This window comes from Pseudorasbora parva, chromosome 20 (genome assembly GCF_024679245.1).
Source record: "Pseudorasbora parva isolate DD20220531a chromosome 20, ASM2467924v1, whole genome shotgun sequence".
Lineage (NCBI taxonomy): Eukaryota > Metazoa > Chordata > Actinopteri > Cypriniformes > Gobionidae > Pseudorasbora > Pseudorasbora parva.
In genome coordinates this window covers 34,700,868-34,727,348 of record NC_090191.1, presented here as the reverse complement: position 1 = coordinate 34,727,348, position 26,481 = coordinate 34,700,868, and the positions used below count along the sequence as shown (strand labels likewise).

General features: G+C 36.7%; 1 protein-coding gene and 1 pseudogene across 1 annotated transcript in view; both read left to right on the top strand.

Annotated features, from left to right (window-relative positions):
- cped1 (cadherin-like and PC-esterase domain containing 1) overlaps positions 1 to 26,481 on the top strand; it is a 59,738-nt gene that overhangs the window by 14,217 nt on the left and 19,040 nt on the right. Inside the window, exons 3-14 of the mRNA XM_067427529.1 lie at positions 152 to 246; positions 837 to 918; positions 7,704 to 7,788; positions 7,868 to 8,018; positions 10,371 to 10,501; positions 12,328 to 12,400; positions 12,514 to 12,678; positions 13,238 to 13,342; positions 13,596 to 13,747; positions 14,515 to 14,568; positions 14,676 to 14,858; positions 16,053 to 16,221. Of these exons, the coding sequence (XP_067283630.1) occupies positions 152 to 246; positions 837 to 918; positions 7,704 to 7,788; positions 7,868 to 8,018; positions 10,371 to 10,501; positions 12,328 to 12,400; positions 12,514 to 12,678; positions 13,238 to 13,342; positions 13,596 to 13,747; positions 14,515 to 14,568; positions 14,676 to 14,858; positions 16,053 to 16,221 (1,445 nt within the window). The remainder of the gene's footprint in view (positions 1 to 151; positions 247 to 836; positions 919 to 7,703; positions 7,789 to 7,867; positions 8,019 to 10,370; positions 10,502 to 12,327; positions 12,401 to 12,513; positions 12,679 to 13,237; positions 13,343 to 13,595; positions 13,748 to 14,514; positions 14,569 to 14,675; positions 14,859 to 16,052; positions 16,222 to 26,481) is intronic.
- Positions 6,854 to 6,970, top strand: LOC137050139 (5S ribosomal RNA; annotated as a pseudogene).

Below are 26,481 nucleotides of genomic sequence, written 5' to 3'. Positions count from 1 at the left end.
AATAGAAGTGTGTGTGTTTGTGTTAACTGCCTTAATAATGGCATCTGTTTTTGGCAAACTCATCAGCATATAGTCAGTGCTGATCTTGCCATCTTTTTTTTATTTTTTTTACTAAAGAATCTAAATGCTAAATATACTCTCTCTTGAACAGATGGAAGAGACTGGTCTGTCTTGATATGTCTAAAGGGCTCTGAAAAAAGTTGCCTGCGAAAAATCAACTTTGCCCATCCGCAGCACCACCAGAGGGTAAGACCACCCACTCCCTCACTGACTGAATCACAGCAGCGCTCTCCAAGAGATTCCTGTTTATGATGCAATGTAAAGCACAGTCAAAAAATATGGTCTATTATAGATCTGAAACTGAGATGGCAAATCAAACACAAAAGTCAAGTGCTTATGCCAAATGCTTTTTGTTTGAAATGCATGTGAAATAAGATCCGGTCTAGAGATCAAAGGGAATGTTTGTAGAAACCAGGACGCAATAAAACATTCAAACATCCTCGAATCTTCTGAGCTCTTGCTCTAAATGCAGCAAATATATAAGAGCCTGAGACATTCTTGCGTTTTACATAAATTAATCTGAAACCTGTGTTACATAATGCTCATATAATCATCAGATTTGCTTAAATATCCCAGCTGTTACGAGTCTCTTGGGTCAATTATAGTTTTGGCGTGATCCAAGAACAACTGCTACTTATTGTGTCGGTTATTAAATCTCTCTCGCTCGTAGACCATTAGTCACCTCGCAGGATCTTAAGGCATCACTGAAAGACTGTTTTAAATGTTTTTAAACTCTCCATCAGGGTGGTCTTGGTTAAACTCTGACCTCTTCACAGGTTAACATAATACCAGCCTTTGCTGGAGCGTTTCTGGACATGGGCGGAGTCTGCCGGTTTTTGACAGACAGCCGATTGTCAGGTGAGCCGAAATGTTCCTAGCTTCTTTTTTTTTTAACACTGATAGGTTGAGACATTGATATTTGCAATCACATCATGACTTTAGCTTTAACTTTTAAACTTTAAATGTATGTTGTTCCGTGGAACACAAAAGGAAAAAAAATCCTTTTTGACAAAAACAATACAGGGAATTCATAAAATCACTTTAAAAGCATTAAATCACCGTAAAAATATCACATACGAGATATGACACATCCCATTGTATGACTCCTGTTTGACTCTTTCATCTGTGAAACAGAAAAAATATATATATTTTAAAGATAATTTGAAATGTTTTTGTCCATATTATGAAAGTCAGTGGGGTACAAACTTACTTTGGGGTCATATAGTATTAGTTACTATTATTGTATTTATGAATATTTAGTTTTCAATTTAATTTAAATTTAAGTTTTTATTGATTGTTTGCACTTTTATTTTTTATTAGAATGTGTGTGTATATATATATATATATATATATATATATATATATATATATATATATATATATATATATATATATATATATATATATATGTATGTATGTATAATATATATGTATCAGAGGTGTGGACTCGAGTCATGTGACTTGGACTCGAGTCAGACTCGAGTCATGAATTTGATGACTTTGGACTCGACTCGACAAAATGTACAAAGACTTGCAACTCGACTTGGACTTTAACATCAATGACTCGTGACTTCACTTGGACTTGAGCTTTATGACTCGAGAAGACTTGCTACTTTTTGGCAATTTTTCTTTCACACGGCCGCGCTGCTCTCAGTGAAAAAAAGCTGCACCTGTATGCATGCAGAGAGCACGCGCGCTGCCAGCACGAGTGACGACATCCAATCACTGTAGTCCCACGTTGGTTTGATTCGACAGTATCCATAGCTACCAAATCCGCGTATAACACGTGACTTATTTGGGCTTCTTTTTTTGGTGAGTCGCGGCAAAAAATCTCAAGTTGCGGGTCGCGGTTTTTTTGGCTTATTTAAAAAAATGTGGTTGCTTGTTAGGAAAATATGACAAGCAACTTCGTTTCTTTACATTTATGGTCGCTGTTTTGTCCAAATACATTGCCTGACACACTGTCTTCTCACAGCTAATAGCCATAGTGCAACGATACAAGTGCTGTATTCATTCGTCCTCATACATCCCGCCTCCTTCCCCTCTTTGAAGAAAAATTGCGTTCAACGTGCAGGCATGTGATGTGATGTTATAAATGTAATGATAGTTTGTAGACGTAAATAGACGAATACATTTTATTATTATTTTTTTTTTACAAACAATGCAACAAGCAGAGATATACAGAGATGGAGAGGAAACAGGAGGTAAGCCACCTAATTTAATTTTAAAAATATTTTTTTATAATGTAGGCTATTTATTATGACTATTATTATTTGGCTATTATAAAAATAAATAATAAAAAAGTATAGGCTACTAATAATAACAGTAGGTATGGTTCGAATGTATATTATTATAAACATGTCTCTATATTGCAGCGCTCTCAGTGTTTTCCTATGCACCAACTCCCAATCATAGACTGTAAAAAAAGTGCATAATAATCCTAAATAGTAGCTGTGTGACATTAGTAATTTTCAACACTCTTTAGGGCAGATTGCACATTGAGATGCAGGGCTTATCCTTTTTACGGTTTATAGTGTGCATGTTCTCCACTGCTCCTTATATGTGTGCAATAACTCCGACTGGAGTTACCATAATCCTTCACGTCACTTTTTCTCTTTTTCCATCTCCAAACCTCTTCTGTTCACAGTCTTTATTGCAACTTGAAGAATTTTGTAAAATCCAATCTTTTTAAACTCCACGAGATTTCAATTTAATATGTTGCAGGCACATTTATTGATACATTATTAATCATAAATTATACTGATGATAATAAATAATATAATAATATTGGGCTTGTTTTGGGCCCCCCACCCCTCTAGGTATTCTTCATACCTGAGAAGAATATGAAACAGATGTCAGGAAATCTATAGCCTCACATGTTGCATTTGAACTCTTTACTCATATCAATGTTGTTGTGTCAATATTCATTGTCTATAATACACTACGGTATACAATAATATTTCAGTTTCAGTGTATGCAATATTAAGAATATTTTGACTGCTTCAAAAGTCATAAGAAAGCCCTTTCCCTCCAGAAACTGAAGTCATATGCTTTGCCATGGCAAGCAGGTGTAAGGCCGCCCAAATCGTCCCAATGGAGGCTAACGATCGGCGGGTGAAGGTCGCTGCGCGTTCGTCTTTTCAGCGGGGAAAAGGGGATTTTATTCCAATCCCTCGTTATCTGACTCCATTTAATTATAATTTAGAATTTGGGTTAGAATGCCAATTGATTATTTGGTCATTCATTTTTAATAGTTTAAGTACACATTTAATTATTCCGTTTAACCCTTTGTTGAAATTATACCCAACCTGAATAATTCCAGAGCAAGTCAGAATCCATCAAAGTGTAACAATTTATTAACAGTCAGGTAAATGTATAAAGCCAATTACATAGTCAATTCAAAGGTAATCCATATATAACATCAAATAGTCTGAAGTGAAGAATGAAATGTATACCTGACTTCTGAAAATTACATAATGCTGGCTATCTCGAGACATCCAGCATTACGGGCTGACCGGTTTAAAGTGTCAAGCCTTGAGCTCTTTGCAACATTTCCTTAAATACCCAGGAACAAATGCACAAACTCTTTCAAATGTAAACACGAGTGCACAATGGGAATTTGCATTGATCAAGACTTGTATTGATGCAAAGGCCAAATGGCTGAAAGCCACACCCACCATACACCAAGGAAAGATATCTTTAAACCCTTAAAACATTGATTATCTTTTGGTTAACTTCTGTGGAGTTGAGATATTTGTACCAGTCGCACTGAGACATTTCAAATGATATCAAACACATATAATACTGCATTGTGAGGATTGACATTGTAACAAAGAGATTTCTGGTGCATTTCAGGTGATCTCAAGTTTGTGGGAGCAGTAGTTTGGGGGAAGTTTCATGTGAAAGGAAAGGCATGTAAATTAGAGTCATTCATAGATGATTCACTCAGTGTGATGTCGTCTCGGACAGAGACTCTAACTCTATGAATAAGCTCAGATGCTAATTTCCTTTATTTTCTCAGAGAGTCCTTGTTCTTCATTCAGACATTTCGGCATATACTAGTTTTTTCAGTCTTACACAGGCATAAAAAGTATAGCAAAACAAAATAACAGAATGAATTAAATTATTAAAGTAAACCAAATTAAACCAAAAATAAGCTAAACAATATTCCCATAATGGCCCTAAGTTTAGGCTAAAAGGACCTATATCTATTTGAAAGTTGAAGTTTTGCAATATGAGGTCAACACAATACAGGACTGAAGCTGCTGTGCATTGTTCTAGTGCAATATGCTGTTGAAATACAAGCATTTTCTGTGAAAATTTACATTTTCTGTTTTTTTTTACTGTATTTGCTTAATGTCATTGTATAAAAATAGGTTTAAATAAATACAAATCTTACAGACATACATAATTTGTATAATTTTTATTTTTGTGGTAAGATGACTTGAAGTGACTCGAAACTAAAATGGTAGGACTTTGGACTCGACTTGAGACTTTTTGGCTTTGACTTCTGACTCGACTCGCCTCATCTTTGACTCGACTTGACTCGGGACTCGAGGGCAAAGACTTGAGACTTACTTGTGACTTGCATAACAATGACTTTGTCCCACCGCTGATATGTATGTATAATATCTAATTTTGTTGTTGTTGTTGTTATATATTTTTATATTTGATTTTATTTCAGCTTTATTTCAATGGCCAAAGTTAACAAAAACATCCCTGGGTCAAAAAAACAACCCCTTTGGATTCCGTTGGATTTCATTAGGATTACAAATGCCTTAATAATAAAGCGTCATCATTTAAATTGGTTGGAAAAATAAAGTCTTTTTAGTTTAACAGATGCTGTTGACAGTGCTGTATGTGCGTGCACGCGTGTGACACATTCTATCAGCGGTGTATTCGAGCGTTTTAAGTCTTTTCTCTGTAATTGCTTATAAAAGTCAGTGTCAAGGGTTATATGCAACTCTCTGTTGCATGGATATTAAAAGGTAAGTGCCCATCATAAATGCCATTTAATAACAGCAATAGTGAGTTTTCTTAAATGTCAAGAGAACGCCGTATTAACAAAGCTCTTTGAACTTGATCATGCTTAATTTGACTGTATACTTTAAACCAATTATGAATGTCACTTCTGAAAGGTCTCAAAGATGGAGGATAACAGTGCCTATGTTTTGTGACAATAATGACCGATTTTTCACCCGCTGCCCCTGTGGCATCAAGACCGCCAAGCTTCAGAAAAGGAGGCTTTGTCTCCAGCTCTGAAACAATATTGTCCTTCCTGTTGGCCCTTCGCCCACAGAAACACGAACGATTGAGTCCTGGTGTTTGGGGTTTGGCTAGGCAAGGTTGTGTCCTCTTTATGATCATATCAGGCAGGCGTACAGTAGGGTGCACACATATACACATGACATGGACAGGTTCAGTGACCGAACTGAATGTAAACTCAGCATAGCTCACACACTTGGGTTGTGTGAGCTTTGGCAGAAGTGTGTGCTACTGAGATCCTGATGTTTTTCCAAGCGTTTCGTTGGGGTTTGAAATGGGGCCCAAGGCTGGTGTGGTGTGTGGGTTAACTCAACAAGGTTTGGAGACGTCTCCTGTAGAGATGTTTGAGAGTATTAAGTGTTTCTTAAGTTGTGTGGTGTTTTGGCATCCTTTCTCTTAGGCTGGAGACACGTGTGTGTGTTTCTGATTAAATGGTGACACAGGGACTGGAATCAATGAAGGAGTTTTCATTCGCACAGCAGTGCCAGATCACTCACTCACTCAGAAATGCTGAGCTGTGCTGATATGAAGCCAATAAAACACACATTTGCAAACTGCTTACACTTTGACTTCTATTGGTCTTGAATTAAGTTAGTTATAATTGCAATAAAGTGATCATTTCCACAATACAAATGGCCTCGCAGGTCCCTGATCTGGCTCTAGCAACGGAGCTTTGTGCACTGCCACAGAAATATAAACTGATGAGACTGATAAAATGAGATGAGACTCATCACTTTTTGCAAATGTGGCTGCTTTGAACAAAAACTGGAAGAGGAAGTTTGGTCACACTTTAGATTAGGGTCCAATTCTCACTATTTACTAAATGACTTTTGCCCTAATAAACTCCTATACTGCTTATTAATAGTGAGTAAGGTAGTTAAGTTTTGATATGGGGTAGGATTAATGGATGTAGAATATGGTCATGCAGAATAAGGTGATTTATAAGTACTAATAAACAGCCCATATCCTAATAAGCAACTAGTTAATGAGAATTGGACCCTAAATTAAAGTGTTACTGGAAGATTTTATCGCTGGTTGTTTTATCGTGTCACATCATGGCACATCTCACTCAAGATATGTATTCTCTTTGTTAGCACTGTGTCCATTAAGAATGTGTCCAAACTGCAAAACATAGTCAGCTATCAAAGTTCAAATTCAGCAGGGATGTATTCAATTTATAGACTTTTATATTTATAGCAATATATTTCAGATAAATGCTGTACCTTTGAACTATTTATTCATCAAACAATCATGAAAATTTGTTTTCCACCAAAATATTAAGCAGCACAAATGTGTTTAACATTGACGTTAATAATAATGATAATAAAAATGTTTCTTGAACTGCAAATCAGCATATTAGAATGATTTCTGAAGGATCATGTGACACTGACTGAAACATGTTTAACCAAGGCTTTTTTTCATGGAAGCGAGGAAAATGTTTATATTATACCTAGACTTGTTTTTTAACACAATGTAATTTTTTTGTGCGCTTCATGTTTGTTTTCCGGTTACTGCAGCCATATAGGTAACCAGCAGCCATATCACCCTGTAGCCCAAGACTGGTTTCCCACTGAAGCTAAGCAGGGTTGAACCTGGTCAGTACCTGGATGGGAGACCAACTGGGAAAACCAGGTAGCTGCTGGTAGTGGTGTTAGTGAGGCCAGCAGGGGGCGCTCACCCTGTGGTCTGTGTGGGTCCTAATGCCCCAGTATAGTGAGGGGGACACTATACTGACAAAGAGCACTGTCTTTTGGATAAGACGTTAAACCGAGGTCCTGACTCTCCGTGGTCATTAAAAATCCAAATTTGGATTTGGATTTTTTTTTTTTTCAATTTGCCCATTGGCCTCTGTCCATCATGGCCTCCTAATAATCCACATATCCTGATTGGCTTCATCACTAGGTCTCCTCTCCACCAATCAGCTGGTGTGTGGTGAGCGTTCTGGCGCAATATGGCTGCCGTCGCATCATCCAGGTGGATGCTGCACATTGGTGGTGGCTGAGGAGATTCCCCCTTCTATGTAAAGCGCCTTGAAAAGCGCTATATAAATCGAACGCATTATTATTATTATTATTATTACTGCCAGTGCATTCAAAATCAATGAGGTAATGTGGCTGCTTTGACGGTTTGCAGTAATGCAGCTCACTATGTTTTAGGACAAAAGTAAAAACCTGCATGTCAGAAACGTGGTGAGGCTCAACGATTCACTAACCTGGGATCTCTTGACAGATGTCTGGAGGTCTTTGTGGAAAGAATTGAAATGGTTTTGGCCTTCATGTCGATGCATGTGCTATGTGTCTTCCTCACAGAGAAAATCAGTGTGCTTGACCTCCTCTGCCTTCTGCCTTCTGCCTTCTGTTTTTTTTTTTTTACCTCAGGAGTGAGATTACCCATACAGCCTTCAGCCTGTGCTTTATCCACATTTCCACAAGAGGGAACCCCAAATACTGCTGAAGATCAACAGTAAGTCATTCCACATCTGAGGGAAATGGCTAACCATTAATTTAGCAAAACCGATTTTCATTGTGATTGTGTCCTACAGGAGGCAACCAATCACGCACTCAGACAATAAGAGCCTGAATGCCACTGTAAATGTATATGTCCTGGTTACCTCTGCATCACCGCTGACTGCTTTTGTCCACCGCACAGCCTTGGTCAAAACCCACCTGGATAAAACTAGTTATGCTATTGAGGTAAGGAAACGTTTTCTGTAAGGTAAGGAAACAGTGAGAGCTGTAAAACAATTAGTTTACATAAAACAATATCTGCGTCTCAATACTCAAATGAGCACAGAAATCATTATTAGATGCCTTTTAGCTATTTTGATAAGCATTTATATTTTTAAATGAGATCAGATGAGATTTCCCCAGTCTAATATTGAAGTTTGTGTCCCTGTGCTGCAGTTTACTGATGATGAAGGCTTGGCTAAGCATTGATTCCCCATGTGATGTATATTAGGCCTCCACAGCTGTGAAACACTGCTCTCATTGCTGTTTGTGTGTGTGTGTGTGTGTGTGTGTGTGTGTGTGTGTGTGTGTGTGTGTGTGTCTGTGTGATGCCAGATTACTGAAGAGGCTTTAGTCAGAGTCTAATAAACAGCAGGCACATTGAGATCTAATTTGTGACAGATCATGTTTACTGAGTTTCAATGGTTGATAAAAGAGTCCTGACAAACAAGCAGATCACTATAAAGTCTTCATAAAGCCAGCTAGTTCCCTTATGGTCCTTGGTGTGTGTGTGTGTGTGTGTGTGTGTGTGTGTGTGTGTGTGTGTGTGTGTGTGTGTGTGTGTGTGTGTGTGTGTGTGTGTGTGTGTGTGTGTGCTTGTTTTTGTGAAATATCAGGACACAAATGTGTATAATGACATGGGTATGACATAGGTATTACAAGGAGAGGGTGTCTATGGATTTGGTCTATGGAAACATTCTATAGTCTATGGAAACATTATGTCTGTGCCTGTGGAGAGTTCCCACAAAGATAGTAAACCGTGTCTGTGTGTGTGTACGTGCGATATAAATCACTATCTAATGCAAAACTGTCCATTTGTGTGCAAAAGCGTGTCCTTGTGATAAAATCTCCTTTTAGTTATATCCCCATTAAAATATATTGCCAAGATGTTTGCTTGTAGGGTTATATTATATTATTAAAAAATCAATTGATGTCTATGATGGTTTAGCTTCACACATTTTGTGTGGTGTAGTAATGTTGTTACACAAATAGGAAATATTGTTCTTCTACTGCCCTCTAATGGTACTGCTCTGTCATTACTCTTCAGCCAGCTCATCAACTTCCTCTGTTTTACTGCTGCTGTACAGTGGGACGGTTTCTCTCACATGATGCTACTGTGTACAACACACAGTCATCACGTCAAATTCATTTACTGGTCACAAAATGTTTTTGAAATCAAACACTGATTTACAATTAAAGTGATTATTTAATTTATTTACCTTTATTTACTCACCCTTAAAGGTTTAGTTCACCCAAAAATGAAATTGATGTCATTTAATGACTCACCCTAATGTCGTTCCACACCCGTAAGACCTCCGTTCATCTTCAGAACACAGTTTAAGATATTTTATATTTAGTCCGAGAGCATATCTAAGTGTATGCACACTATACTGTCCATGTCCAGAAAGGGAATAAAAACATCATCAGAGTAGTCCATATGTGACATCAGTTAGTTCATTAGAATCTCTTGAAGCATCGAAAATATATTTTGGTCCAGAAATTGCAAAAACTACGACTTAATTAAGCATTGTCTTCTTGATTCGGATTGATTCATGATTCGGATCGACAATGTCACGTGATTTCAGCAGTTTGACACGTGATCCGAATCAATAAGCTGATTCATGACCGTTTGAATCTTTATTTAAGGTCTGAAAACAAACGCGGAAGAGAAGACAATGCTGAATAAAGTCGTACTTTTTACAATTTTTGGACCAAAATGTATTTTCGATGTTTCACGAGATTCTAATGAACTAACTGATGTCCCATATGGACTACTCTGATGATGTTTTTATTCCCTTTCTGGACATGGACGGTATAGTGTGCATACACTTAGATACGCTGTCGGACTAAATATAAAATATCTTAAACTGTGTACTGAAGATGAACGGAGGTCTCACGGGTGTGGAACGACATTAGGGTGAGTCATTAATGACATCAATTTCATTTTTGGGTGAACTAACCCTTTAAGTTGTTCTGCATGAAGTTCCTTCATCAGTTGAACATAAAGAAGGATATTTTGAAGAATGTTGGTATTTCTTCAAAATATAATCGTTTGTGTTGAGCACAAGGTTAAAAAAAATGAACATCGGTTTGGAACGTTTAAAAATGTTTAAAGGTTAAAGTCTGTTGTCCATGTGGGAGAGTTTTTGTCTTGCTGTTGGCTGTGTGCATGTCTCTGTTAAATCAGTATTGATGGACAGGATTTGTAGTGTAGAAATTGCAGTGTTCTACTCAATCTGTTTAGAGAGGCTGTTGATGAGATCTCTCTGTTATTGATGCTCTTCATCTTTGAGTTTATAATGTGTCTCTCTCTTTTAGTTTCAGGTATTCTTTAGAGAAACACTGGGTCTTTTACTCTCTCATCAAGCCATTGATCACATGAATCATGTCATCAGCGACATCCTGAAAGCTGCTCTATTATCCACAAAGGAGAGCATCTCTTCACCCAGGTCATAAACACATTTTATCCAGAAAGAAGTGCCCGGAAACCTGTTGTTGTTATATAAATGATACAATAATATAATGCGTTAACTAACAATGAGCAACATATTTGTTAGCAGTGTTGAGGAAAGTTACTTTTAAACGTATAATTTCAATATTGTTTTACTCTCTGAAAAAGTAACTTATTGTGTTACCTACGGAAGTTACTTTTTATTAAAAGTAATGCATTGCGTTACTTTTGCATTACCTTTTCTCACCTGGGCTGGACTTATTTGTTTGTTTTTAATAAACTAATAAATAGTAATAATTATAAAAAAGCCTCAGGCTGAAGGAAATTCACACCTGAACAGTAGAGGACGCAGCTCAAACAAACCTTTCTGGATTGCAGACAAACAGGACGAAAGTAGTTAAAGGTGCACTATGTAGTATTTTACATTTACAAAAACACCAGGCCAGTGTTGTATATTTTGTTCAGTTCTTATAATATCCCAAATGTTTCCAACTATTTGTAAATTGTAAGAAAATTGCTTTTTTAACCAATGAACTGGGACGTCTGAGAGAGTCGCCTGTAAATTGCGTCATATCTGCGTTACCCTCTGGTACCCTTCCGGTTTTATTCTGCAGAAACGCTTTACTCTTAGCAGTGTGAACAAGTGTCACAGCAGACGCTGAACAAACGCAGAGTAACATCATAACATCATTTTAAACACTCTGAAATGCATGTAATATAATAAACAGAGCTGCGTTACCTCATACTCAAGACTGGAAAAGCAGAAATCGCGGCGGCGACTGTGTCCCGTCATAATAAAAGTCCTGCTGCTCGCGAGCCGTGTGTTGCGTAACAATCACTCCAGCGGCTTTACTCAGCTCCACAACACTCAGTCCTGCTCTGCTTCATACTACAGTAATGTTAATAACCGCAGCCATCAACATGAATTCTGCCCGAGTCCTAGCCCGATTCTTTCCCACCGCCTGTGAGGTGAAGACCACATGTCCCAAGATTCTGAGCTTAAACCTGGCATCATCAAACTACACCTTTGTTTTGAATAGGCGCCTTCTAGCGGATGGAAAAATTACATAGTGCAGCTTTAACTAATATTGACCTTGTTTTTAAGTGCATTAATAAACCTGATAAATGGGTTTTGCAGTTTATATATTTTAAAAGCCATTAATTTGATATTATGTTTATTATTATTATTAGTAGTAGTAGTAATACTTTTGGGTGTACTGCATATATTTATGATATACAGTCAAACCAAAATGTATTCAGATACCTTCAACATTTTCTGACGTTTCTGACATTATCACAGTTTATTTGCTATAGTTTAGAAAATTGTAATAAAATATAATAAAAACTAAAAGAGTTAAACTTTGTCAGAAAAAAAAATCTTGATAATGTAACTTTAACATAATATAACTTTGATAGAAAGGTATGTAGCAGATAACAAACCATCAATCAGCTGCCATCTGATAAATTTAAATACACAATTAGATAATACCAATTTAGGTCAAACAATTACCAAGCAGTGCTTCATTTTGTTCAGCCTGTGGTGTAAAAGGTTGCATTAGCAATTAAAGATGGTCAGGTCAAAGTGTCTGAATAATTTTGGTCCCACATTGTTATAAATTTTACTGGTAGTCCGCTGTATGAATAATTTTTGGGTATGTCACAGTTTACTTTATTTTGCTATCCTCACTTACATAAACTATAATGTCCAACGCCCACTAGTAAAAATATATATAAAATATATATGTCTGAATTATTTTTTGTTTGACTATTTATGTTGATCAGCTCAGTGTGTAAAATCTTCTATATTTGTGTTGTTTCTTATAGGTGTAAGCTGTGTTTTCAGTTAATGACTTTCTCTTTGCACTATAATGCCTCTCTCCGTCCAGTGGTGGTGAAGGTAAGAATGAACGCCAATCCATGATCTTCCGTGCAAGCTCTCAATATAACCACTAGATGGCAGCACATCAACACACATTCACGTTTATTATCGGCTCGCTTTTTTTGTCTCAGCTTCAGACTGGTCTACACTTTGATGGAATGAAGGACCGTCACTTTGACGGACAGATAGCCAAAGAGTATATGCTGGAGGATGTGCTAAAACTGCTTTTCCCAGCATGCATCAGTGAGGCTGTGGAGCCCAGTTCACCACTTAGCACGCAGGAAGAGAGCCAAAAGGTAAAACGGATGTCAGCGTGTGTCCTGAATTTACTTAAGTTAATTAATTCGTTTTTTAATGTGTCCTGACTCCTTTTGGACTGGTTGTAGGCACCTGCAAAAAGTGTCCAATAACAGGTTTTACCAAGACGAAATTTGCATTCGGCCAGTCATTTGATCTTGTCTCGATGAGACAGCTTTCTCAATGTAAAATAAAACAGCCAATGCCAGTCTTTTCATGTGGGTTTGTGCGATTTTAAACATGTGCATTTAAAACGGCATTTATGAAACAAGAGTAGAATTAGTTTTATGAACCCATTCTAATCAATGCATTTAATTCAATCCAAAAAATGGAATTCATAAAAGACATTTGTTCTGCTTGTGTTTCATGAATGAGGCCTATTTAATAAAAAGAGAATTAAGATGTCAAATAAGTAATTTCCCATGCTTTACCAACAGTCAATTTGTATTTATTCGGTTCCATTTTCTTGTAATATTTGCTGATTTGTCAAGTACATTTATTTCTTTTCCATGCACATCAATAGTTTTTGTCATTGTGACCTAATTATTTAAACTGCAGTACGGTGGCTGTGAGGAGCCAAATGGTCTATGTCTGCCTCCAGATGAGATGCATTTACTGCGCCAGTTTAATCAGCACCTCAAAAGACCAGGAGCCTTCCAGCTGGTAAAGGAAATTTTGTGTACTTTTATAGATGCTTATATTAGCTATAGTATAACTGCTTATTAAAATGGACTAACGGGCATACATTTTATTTAATTAGACTTCATGCGATGTTTAATCTGACTAATACGTGTTTGAAGGATCTTTCCTTGTTGTAAACTTATCACATGATAAACCTGTATCTGTATCTCCCTGTTTTTGTCCCTGTATGTGCATTTTTGTCTGGTAAATAAATTGTGTGTGTGTGTGTTGGCAGCTGTACCCTATATCTCCTCCTCCTGATGATCTCCACCATGATCTAATTCAAGAAGAGTCCCACAGCGCACAGGATTATGGATGGAGACCAGCTCTCATGGCACTGCTCCAAGAACTCAGTCTTTACTACACGAGAAGACATCAGACTGAAAGGTTACACGCACACAAACACATACTTGCACAACATGACACATTTGCAGATTCCCCAGATCCTATCATAAAGCCTTATTCTTTCTCCAGCAATAAGATGAGTTGTTCTGAAAGGGCCATTTATTACAAAAACATGGATTTGTATTCAGTCATTCTTAGCAATGGCCTGTGGTGCTGCAGTCCAGTCAAAACATGTATTTATTATTTATTGTCTTTCTCGCACAATAGCTCCCTAATCTCCTAATGTCTTACTTTATATATATTTTTTCCTTTTATTTTTCTTACTCTCAAACACAATCTTTTACTGTAAAGAAACCTGAAAAAAATCCAAAGCCCTATTGAGTGCATTGTTCTCTGTTTTAATTAATTAATTTATTTATTTATTTATTTATTTATTTATTTATTTATTTATTTATTTATTTATTTATTTATTTATTTATTTATTTATTTATTTATTTATCCATTCATTGATACTTATACATTTGGAATGATTTATGATTCAATTAATTGCTATCAAATAAACATTTGCATATTGGCATAATTTAGAATGGCATAATTTCAGATATTCTTTCATTTTTAAATGATTACCATACTTTTATCTTTTTTATAATACTTCAAATGCAAATGTTAAACTAAAATATAATTATATATTTTCTGACTTGTTTAATTAGGTTGTTAGTGGTGGGTCTAGTGAAATTACAGACAAGGCAAGCAATCTGAGCAAAACAAAGAACAAAATCTAAAATTGCTGTACTCTCTAATTCCAACAGCTTGGATGAGCCAAAGAACCCAGAGGCGTCGGATTCATTGTTGAGAAAAGGCAAGTAGCATGTGGTAACCTATTAACCTGACTATAAGAATTACAAATTGATCAGTGTAATGACTGCTGGTAATCAGTATACAACTTACCTTACTTCTGTTTTCAAGGGAGTTGTGTTGATCCCCACCTGAGGCAGCTGTATACAGACCCTCCAATGGTGCTGATGCCAACGTTTAACGCATGGATGAAGGAATATCGAGCTGAGGTTCCATTTGATGTGATCACCATTCATATCCGTCCAGAATCAGTCAGCCCACACTGTCACATTCACCTAGACGAACACCGCGGACCCAGGTAAACCAAACACAACTGGCATAACCACAAACTTAATATGTAATCAATTGTAGAATTACTCATTGTGGCATTCAAATTATTCTTTAAATATAGTATAAGGGATTAATTTTTTGTGGATAAAATCAGAAACTTTTATGTGTGGACTGTGCAGCCACGCACTCAGTGTTGTAAAACACAGCAGCTTGAGCTGGGAAACAATGAACAAAGGGTCTGAGGTACGGTAGTGCCGTCGCTGCCTTTTTCTGGGTAATCAGATCTGGCTTCTTATGTGTCAGTTCAAACTTACTTCACCTTTTGATTGATTTATCAGAATAATTTCTGAATTTGCTTTCCCATGCATGGCAAGTCACACATTCAAAATCCCAGATTACTGTCTATTAGACTCAGTTACAGCCTGTAATCGCTAATACTCACAGAGGGAAAAAAACACTTTTGACATTTTTAAAGCTGACCCTGACCAGATTACAATAAGAAGCTATTTGGCTTTTAATTGGTATTTAAATAAAAACAACACAGTTAACAAATAACATGGATATTAACTTTTTTTTATTATGTTCGGAAATGTATAATAATGATTTGATAATAATATTTGTGTAACTATATATGTATGGGTGTATATACTGAGAGGGATAGATGATGGACAGTATAGTATGGTTTATTTTATTTTTAAAATGTATAATTCAGGTTTTCTGCAAATTAACAACTGAAATGGTTTCATTCAGAAATTCAAGAGGATATTCAAGAGAGATAGATAGATAGATAGATAGATAGATAGATAGATAGATAGATAGATAGATAGATAGATAGATAGATAGATAGATAGATAGATAGATAGATAGATAGATAGATAGATAGATAGATAATCGCATATAAATTATTCATTAATATAACAACTGCAAGTTCCCAATTTTTACAAGCTTTTCGGAGAAATACTAAATTGTGAGTTTAGTCTTTTATAGAAAGCAATGGGTTGACTCATTTCTCAAGGTTTTCTAAAAGCAGAGACTTATTTGTCCAAAAGTGAGGGGTCACCTGTTGACTGGGACCCAGTTTTAATCCAAAGTAATCCTCCTCCCCGGTCCTAGCGAGAATAACCTTAAACGTCGATGTTGTGTGTATGTGTTTATGGAGAGTGTGTGCTCATAAGTGATCGGGTACACCGAGTTCCTCAGAACTTTCCTCTGTTTCCTTCAGAATGGCAAACTACCCAGTTGGCCTGGGCAACAGCAGAATCAACATTCTGGTGATGGACGAATCAGAGGTCGAGCCTGTCGTCATGACGATATACACTCTGCACATATACCGAGAAAGCAGGCCCAGTCTGCCAATGTTTGATGAGTATGTGATGTGCAGCTTTGTGCAGGTACGCAGGACAGACGCACACACATTCACCTAAACGCAGCAGCAAACACTAATATACACATCTGTCAAAGAGGAATTTGTCGGCTTACATTCCTACACTCTCAGAAAAAAAGGTACAAAAGCTGTCACTGGGGTGGGACCCTTTCAACAGGCACTTTTTTGTACCTTATTTACCCCTAAACGGTGCATATTAGTATATTGAGGGAAAATATTATTACCTAAATGGTACATACTTAAATCTTTAGAACTGGTTTTGAACCAAGGATTTTTCCTTCCATCTTGGATTCACTCCATCCAACACTCTTCCAGTCACTTTCCTCTTGTGGATGTTCAGGTTTCAGTGCAAGCTGATAGCGCTGATGGTTGACTCACAGTTATACTGGACACAGCAGGTTTCTGTCACACCGTTTTGACTCATGCTTGTGTTTGTGAATGTGGGGGGTTAGTCATTTCCAATTATTTTAAAATGTTAAAACCCTCAAAACAAAATCTGATAATTTTGAGTGAGATGAGTGATAATTGATTTATTTAAATGGACCAACAATAAAAAACAGTTTTTGCTACTGAATTAGATATGTTGTAAATATTATTCCAAAATGTATTACAAATTTGCAGTACACTGCCGTTCAAAAGTGTTTTATCTGTAAGATTTTTTTATGTTTAAGGCTGCATTTATTTCATTAAAAGTACAAAAGAAGTAATATTGTGAAATATGATATTATTAAAATGTAAAATAACTTTTTTCTATTGTAATATATTTTATTTTCAGATGTAATTTATTCCTGTGATCAAGGGCTGAATTTTCAGCATCATTACTCTAGTCTTCAGTGTCACATGATCCTTTAGAAATCATTCTAATATGATGATTTGTTGCTCAAGAAACATTTATGGTTATTATCAATGTTAAAAGCAGTGGTGTAAAACATTTTTTTCAGGATTCTTTGATGAATAGAAAGTTCAAAAGCATTTATTTTATAGTGGTGGCTAAAATTATTAGAACACTCTGGGAGTCGGCCTGGATTTGACTTGGATTTATTTTCCACGAGGACAATGACCCGAAATATTCCCTCAATCTATTGCTGGAACTACCCGCAATGGAAGGAATCTGCTGGAACTTTGAAAATGATGGACTGGCCCCCTCCATCGTGCCTTTGGGGCGAGTTGGAAAATAAACCGGACAGATCTTGGACACTATGCCAGAGAGATGTGCTGCTGTAATTGCTGCAAAAGGTGGAAATACCAACTACTAAAGTTAAAGGTCCCGTTTTTCATGTGTTTTCAAAGCTTTGATTGTGTTTACAGTGTGCAATATAATGTGAGTTCATGTTTTGCGTGTAAAAAAAACAGTATTTTTCACACAATTTACTTATCTGTATATGGCTGTTTTCTCTGTCCTAAAAACGGCCTGATGATTTCCTTGTTCTATGAAGTCCCTCCTTCAGAAACGCGTAACGATTTCTGATTGGGCCAGCGCTTCCCGTGTTCTGATTGGACAGCTGCTTAGCGCACGTTGCCCGCAAAAGTCCCGCCTCTTACCATAACAGGGAGATGCAAGCACTGAATGCGCGATCTTCTCCACGTGGGAGAGCAACAAGACCACGCCCCCTATTTTGCGTGTTATTGTGGGCGGAGGGTTAGTCAACAAACGGTTCTAGTGACGTCATTACAGCAGGAAGGGCAGAGGTGTAGTCCAAACCGGCCGTTCGCTGTAGGCTTTGAAAGGGAACTTCTGTTAAATAAAATATCTCGCTTGGCATTGAACTTTGAGCTTTTTAATTTTACAGGTATTATTTATGCTCTAACAGCAACATTTCACACTAACTAAAGTTTGAAAGATTTAATCGCGAAGAACGGGACCTTTAAAACAGTACGACTCACTTCATAGCAACCATCTGCATGTTTCATGAACATTATGAAATTAATGTCTGTCAGGTATTCTAATAATTTTGGCCACCACTGCATAGAATCTTTTGTAACATGTCACTTTTGATCATTTTAATAAATGGATGAATTTATTTAAGTTCTTTTCCCCAAAAAAATTTTTTATCCAAAATTCTTACGGACCCAAACCTTTTGAATTGTACTGAAATTTTGCAAAAGCGTTTTATTTTAGATAAATAGTGTTCTCTTGAACTTTCAATGCATCAAAGAATCCTAAGAAAATGTTGTACACAGCTGCTTTCAATATTGATATTAATCATAAATGTTTCTTGAGCAGTAAATTATCATACTAGAATGATACAATGATTACTGGAGTAATGATGCTGAAAATTCAGCTTTGAATCACATGAATAAATTACATTTTAAAATAAATTCAAATAGGAAACTGTTACTTTATATTTTAATACAATTTCTCAATATTATTTTTTTGTTGTATTTTGAATTAAATAAATGCAGTCTTGGGCAGAAGAGACTTCTAAAACCATTAGAAACTTTTGATTGGCAGTGTATGTCATGCTTAACTAGATCAAAGTGATGCAACAGAATGGAATAAAAAAGCAGAATGAGAGAAAATGCGTGAACAAGAAAAAGACAGTGTTCGTGACTCTGTGGATCTCTAGCTCATAATGAAAGTGTTTTATGGCTGTGTATCTCTAACGATAATGTGCTGATGACAGCATGATCCTTAGAGATTTCTGTTTGATTGGAGCTTCAGTGAGCATCAACCGCTTTCTGGTTTGGACATCATAAATAAGTTAAGCATGACTTACTGGAGGGATTTCTGGAAAGATTCAGGACTTCAGAACTTACCAAGTGATGAGCTGTGAGTTTTCCTAATCTGTTTTTGTAAAGTGAACATGGGGAATCAACTAATTGCTCCGTATCTTCTCAATTAATCAGTTATTTTGTGTTTCATTGAGATCAAATATTAATGTCAGGTATAAACAGCGCTTTTGACTGAATATTTGGGATTGTTAAGTTACCGATCGGGCCAATCGGTGAGACTTTGTGCTGTGTTGTAGGACTCATTTTGGTCTTCAATCTTTAGAGGATTGCAATAGCTCCTTCCTTTACATATGACATTCCTTCATTTATCCTTTGATCCCTAGAGGGGAGAATGGGCTGGAAATCGAGCATTTTATCACGTTTCCCCTTCAAAGACAAATCAGAAGGATGTCTGAGGCCTTATTAACAGTGAGGCAAACATGTTCATAACTCTTCTCTTTTCGGGACACAACCCAAAAACCATAAGCAGCATCTGTACCTTCTGACTAGCATTCACATAAGTATATTCATAAGTATATTCTGTTGATGGAGTGACCAAAAGATATCCATATGTGTCAAAAGATAATTCACCTCATACCTCATTAATACACAGGACTTCCTGGCCTCATCCAACATATAAGCTTGATGAATTGTCCACTGTTTTCAATACATCATCTCCTTCATTCATTCACTTATTTAAGGGTGACATGAGCATTATCCAACATCCCTGAGGAGGATGTGAATTTTGTCAGTTTTAGGGAATTGATGTAGTATACACTCATGAGAAAAATGTTTCTAAACCGTACCACATAGGGTTCTTTGGCTTGACCTTTTTTGTGGTAAATAGAACCCTTTTTATAAGGTTCCATAAAGAACCATGGTATTATGCATTGGTATTTCACCCCATTTAATTAGATTTGTCCCCTGTATTTAATGCAGTTTTTAACCCATTATATTTTAACTTTTAAAATAATGAATACAGAAAATGCAGATGTATCCTTTTTTTTAAATAACATGTGATAAATAATATGTGATTTGTAAAATATTTCTGACATTACCTTTTTTTTTTTTTTGTAATTTAGTGTTTTTTTTATTTTTGAAAAAGCACATTATGCAATACTAGATAGTAAACGTATTACAACTCGGCTGTGTAAAGATGCCTTTAGACCAATATTAACCATTTCTGACATTACTTTTGACTTTCAATACAAATTAAAGGCACAGTTCACCCAAAATGAAAAATTGTCATTTACTCTTCTAGTCATTCCAAACATGTATGACTTTCTTTCTTCTGTTGAACCAAAAAGAAGATATTTTAAATAATGTTTCAGTTGTTTTTGTCTGTATAATGAACACCGTTAGAGTCCCCTCGGAAAAAAAAAACACTAGCATTGTTCAAAATATTTTCTAATGTGTTGTACAAAAAAATTATATTTTGAGCCATCCTTTTAACTTGGCTTTAAAGCAAATTTTTAAATAAAAGAGCAAATTTTTCTCCTCTTCCCTGTGTTGACATATGGCTTGTGATTGAATGGGGTTTTGAGTAGGAAGCATTTTTTTTCTGAGCAGAAGCCACAATGCGGTTTTACATTTCTGGAGCTGTTCCCTTGCATATGATGGGTGTTTTTCAAGCCTCGAGGTGACATTCAGACAGAATGGAGAAGATTGGCTTGTGGCGTCTGTTGATTTATATTGATATTATTATTTATGAATTTTTCCAAACTCAAATGTAGCACAATCTGAAGTCATCTCTTTCGATTTCCATTTTTCTATTTGTAACTCATGCCAAAACACATAGGGTGGTCCTGAGGGAAAACAATGCAAGAGACTTTAATTCTTTCCAACTGCATACGCGCATCTTTTTACACCACAAGCCTTCTAAGGAGCAGTTCACACAAGCGTTAAAACCGCTGGATGGACAGCAGTGGAACAGAACGCATGGGTCTCATTTTAACTTGACACTCCGTCAAATAAACATGGCGTGAGATGTGACACAACCGCAAATACGGAATGTCTCTTTGTCCTCCTTTAGGTGGATTACTGTGGAAAACATTAGTGCAGAAGGGACAGGGGAGGCAAGGTGGCAGCTCAGAGGAATTCTTTTGAAGCCACAGCATGTTGACATCAACGTCCACCATCTGCCCTCCCCGTCCTCCTCTCAACGCGCTCTCTGTTTGCCATTACAACCCTCAGCATCCATTAAAGCACTGTGGACTCAAACAATCACCCCTATTTTGACTCTGATGCCAAAGCAGTTAGATTAGCATACGTGATCATATGTGTTGACCAGTAAAGGAAAATTTCACTCAAAAATGGAAATCATGTATGCATCCTTGTGTCTTTCAAACCCAACCCAGTTGTTGTTTATGTAATGGAAGTCAATGGGGTCTAACGTTTTTTGACTGCGAAATATCATATTTTGTGCTCTGAAGAAGAAAGAAAGAGTAATACAGGTTTGGAGCAATAAGGGTGAGTAAATGATGGCACAATTTTTATTTTTGGGTGATCTATCCCATTAAATTCTTGATCTTATCTTCTTCTGAGTACCTGAAATATCCCATTAAAGTGTAATGGACCACTTTATGATACATGTATGGTGTTTTTGAATCCATATTTGAATCTTGAAAGCTTCTGAGGATCGTTGGTGAACCTTGGCTGTTTTGGTATGGTGAATTGTTGCTTTATTCTCTCCACTCTGAGGCTGTTAAAGTGAGTTTATCTGTCTCTTGTTCCTTCTGTGGTTATTGAGGGCTTTCGTCTGGTGTTGTCGTTAGTCAACTGACCCCTGCTTCCTAAAGCCCACTCCAGCTGAGAAGTGTACCACAGTGTTTGGCACACTGGTGTGTGTATGGAGTCCTCTGGGTTTATGGAGTCAGTCATTAGGAGAAGGGACGTATTCTGTGTCACCCTGGCACTGTGAATATACAGATGAGGTCTTTTTAAAATGCTGTGACCTTTTCAATGCTGTATGGTTTATAAAACCAATGAAGTGCTAGAGAATGTAATGGTCTGTTAGGAGTGATATTATTTTTTTATGTAGGGAAACTGGCATGTGTTGGACAATTTAATTTGAACTTAAGGACAAAGAGAAGACCAGTAAAAAGTTTTGCATAATTTCATATTTCAGTAGGGATGCTGAGTTCGTATCTTCACTGCCAGAAAAAAGGTATAGCGCTGTCACTGGAGCAGTATACTAAGGTACAAAAGTGAAAAGGTACATCTATCTAAACTGTACATATTAGTACCTTTTCGCATTTGCACCTTTTTTTAAAATGAAAATCTTACTTACTTACTTAAATTAAAAATGTTTTTTAAAACTAAGTTAACTTTTCTGCATGATATCTGTGTAACATTCTCTGATTCTTCAAGCTTTTGGAAGAAGAAGAAAAAACAGTCTGGGAACTGAATATTCAGTATACGAATGTGTTGCTTTAGTCCATTTAACTAACTCCCCAAAACCACCTGGACTCTTTTCCTCTACCAAGTGCTCTATCATCTGTTTTCTTTTCAAGTTTTTCTCTTATTTCTTCCCCCCTTCACCTCAATGGGTCAGCGAGAGTGCCATGATGGTCATAGCTGGATGTCTGTAAACTGGGCGGGGGGTTGAGGACCACCAGCACCACCCGACCAAACACAAGCTCCATTCACCCTGCTGGGCTTTGAAGTCCTCTCCAGTGTCTCTGGCCACTGTATTGTCAGGCTAATGCAGAATGTTGCCTGATTGTTGGAGCAATTTGATTTTTAATTAGTTGAAGACGACACAGGCAGGATAGCAGGTATGCAAACAGTTATTACTCCCACCCACAAAGGGTTGCATCAGTGTATTGACTCTCATACACGCATGTTCCTCCTCCGTCTTCCTTTACTTCTGTGTGAACACCTGCTTTCATCTTGTAGTGAAAACAAACACACCAAAGACGATTATGATACCTTGAAATGGTGCCAGTGAACATGACCATAGATGTTTTTCTTTCAAAATGCTCTCAAAAAAACTCAAAGGAGCCATAGCGGTTTACACAATTTGTAAGAAAACGTTGAGTCAACTTAAAAAACGTTGTTACCTTCCATTTTTGGTCAACTTGTCAATATAACTCTTGTTGAAGTAACCCTCTTATTTAGTTTTCTGATCTTAAAATTTGTAGTCATGAAAACTTTACTTTAGTAATTTGAACTTAATTTTTGCAATTTTGTAGTCATGAAAACTTCACTTTAGTTGGCTGAACATATATTTTATACTTAAACTTGTCTGTCTTGTTAGTCTTTTCACCTTTTTTGTCATTTATTTATTTTTCATTCAAATTCTTGCAGAATTCTGTAGTAATACCAAAGGAGCTGCAGCCTATAGCGGTTCATACATGTGTTCCAGTGCTGAGATGTGTAAAAGTGTGAATGCTTCAAAATGTTTAAAACCCAGGTTTGGTATGGTGGTAACAGTTTCCAGCTACCTTTGACCTAAGTTTTTAAACCACAGTCTTTAGCTCTGTCCACTTATAAACGGATCACCCGAAACTGATCTTAATACCAGCTGTAAGAGACTCAAGGAACAGTTAATGAGGCATGGATGATTTCCTAGGCTGCTTTGTAATGTGCTATATTTTATTCTCTGTTTCTCAGAGATTGTGTCTGACCACCAGTTCACCTGCTAATGTGATGCTGTCCTCCTCATTTCAAAACTTAAAACTCAAAAAAAAAAAAAAAAAATAGGATGCTCATTCCACTGCCGGTCGGTATGGCGATATAGAGTAAAGTGCTCATTTCCTCACTTTGTTAGGAGCTCTTAATCCAGCTTTGAAGTGCGGCAGCTTGGAGGATCCTCCAACAGGAGCCTCAATCCTATTTCAGAGAGAAAACTGCCTCTGTTTGCCCATCAGAGAGCTATTGGTTGTTTGCGCACATCTGAGACTGGCTAGCTCACCACAGAGAGCAAATGGCCACATGACAGACTTCATTGGCCTTATTAGTGCTGGACAGAGTTGGCACCAACCAGAGGAAATGCCGATTTGACACTGTATGCCACATTCACACAATCTTAATAAGATACAGCTGTTCGGTTGCAGATCTGATTGGGAAAAAACATTTTCTATTTTTGTCTGAAGTTCAAAAACAGATGTTGGTCATATGTGACTTGGCTAAATTCAATTGATGTTTCACTTTTTATTTAATAAGCTAACTGGTATCTGACAAATGACAGAGATTTACATCAATTAAATTGATAACAGTGGTTGTTTTATTGTAGTAACATAACTCTTTTGGCTGAAACTATGGCTGCTATGGTAAATGTTTTAAGGGCTACAAATTTTCCTGATTATCAATACTCGTTATTCTAAAGAAAAACAAAATAGATAAAAGTCAAATTTTTATTGAAATGTTTTATTTCATTTTTATTTATAGTCTATTAATTTGCATATTTTTTACATTCATTTTGTATTTTATTTAAAATAAATAAATAACGATGAATTAAATCACGTTTTATGTCATTTAAAATTTATACGGCATTTTTAAAATAAACATTTTTTAAATGACAAAATAAAAATGTTACGCTCTATTATGTTGTTTTTCAGGCAGTTCGAAAAATGAATATTTTGTCTCCTTCGGCTGCAATATGCATAAACCTACCAACATCCGGTGCCCTAATTTTTGGAATGACTTCTCGCGAGAGTAAAAAATTACGCATAATATCTGTCAATGAAAAGGCATCATTTCGCAATAGGTTTTTATTGATATTTAGAAAATATTGCACTAAAAGTCTTGCACTAAAAGTTCAAATCTCTAAAGGAAACCAGGTCACTTACTTTCTGATCCTATACTCTTAGAACAAACTTGCTCTTATTTTGCTAATCCTTCATCCTGCAGTTTTTCTCCTGCGTTATTGGTCTTGAGTTTCAATCAGGTGATGACAGAAGGGTTTGATTGGGTTGATTGATGCAGGTGGATATATGGAGAGAGACAGGAGAGACCTCCTGAACCCACCCTCCCGCACCTTTCATCTCTCCTTTTCCCTCTCACACACTAAAACCTATTCTTTTTTCACTCTCTCCAGCTCAGGCTCTCACAGTGGGTCTTGAGGCCTTTATTTGCTCCATCAGGATCCGGGGTGGAATCTAAGAGATTATGTAGCAGTCCACATGTGCGCGTGACCGGGAGCTCTGCTTTTGAAGTATGGATTAAGCTTTTACAGCGCGGTCTGGGTCAGAGCGCAGCGCAGGACAGTGAATGCGCATGCATGCTCTCCATCCAGTGCACTTCTCCAAAAGAAGGGTGTTGAAATGTGTACTCCTTACTTCTGTGTGTGAGGGTGAAAAATAGCTGGATTTTGGGCCAGGCAAAACAAGCCTCCTCTCCATTTGGTAATTTTACATCTGGTATCGCTAAGTCACAGCGTTTAAATTAAGGAGAAAAGAAATATTTTTTTTTTACACTTTTATTGCCAGCATTGTCTGTTCTCCCCACTTTTTGTTACACACCTATTCAACCATGAGAGGAATTATGTGGAAACTTTGCCACTGAATAAAAATAAAGATGTAACTGCAACCTATTTATCTCACAATTCTGACTTTTTTCTAGCAATTGCGAGTTATAAAGTCAGAATTGCGTGATATAAAGTCACAATTGTGAGTTATAAAGTTAGAATCCAAAATATAAACTCACCATACCTTTGGACTTTTTCTCAGAATTGAGAGTTTATAAAGTCAGAATTGAGAATTTTTCTCACAGTTTTTCTCACAATTGTGAGATATAAACTCGCAATTGTAAGATATGAACTTGCAGTTATGAGGAAAAATACTGAATCTGTTGCGGAAACTAGCTGAATTGACTTCATCAACTAAAAATAGCTATGACACCAGTTGGTTAAAGTAAATGCAAAAGTGGTTGAGAAAAGTTAGGTTATAACAATAAAACACTACACTTTTCAAAAATCTAGGTTCCAAAAGGTTTTTTTTTTCACTGCAATGCCATATAGAAGAACCACTTGGTTCCCCAGATAACTTTTCAGGGAACAGTTCTTAAAAACTGAACATTTTAATAATCTAAAGAACCTTTTTTTCCACTATAAAGAACAGTTTGTGCAATGAAAAGTTTCTATGAATGTTAAAGGTTCTTTGTGGAACCATCATGCCAATATAAAACATTTATTTTTTTTAAGAATGTAGCATTATTTCTTTGCAGATGCCTCTTGGCATCTGAAATTGGGATTTAAGTGTCCAAATACAGTGGTGAACAGCAGAAGCCTGGTACCAAACGAGCAAGATGAGGAAACTGGTTTAGGGCACATTCCCCAAGCGTCCTGCATTATAACAGAAATATGAACTCATGTGGTAACTTTTGGACCTGGCTGTTGGTTTTCAATGAACAGTTCTGCGGTTTGGCCATAGCCCACTTTTTGCTTCATACCTAATCAGCTCACTTGTACGAGAGAATTGAGTAAACGTATATGTTCTGTTCTTAATCAGTGCCTGTTAAAGAAGGGATCCAGCTAAAGCTTTTGCCAATCTCACTCAGAAGTTAACTGCTTCCTGCTCTGCCTTGTGTTTTTGTGGCCCAATTATTGCACAAT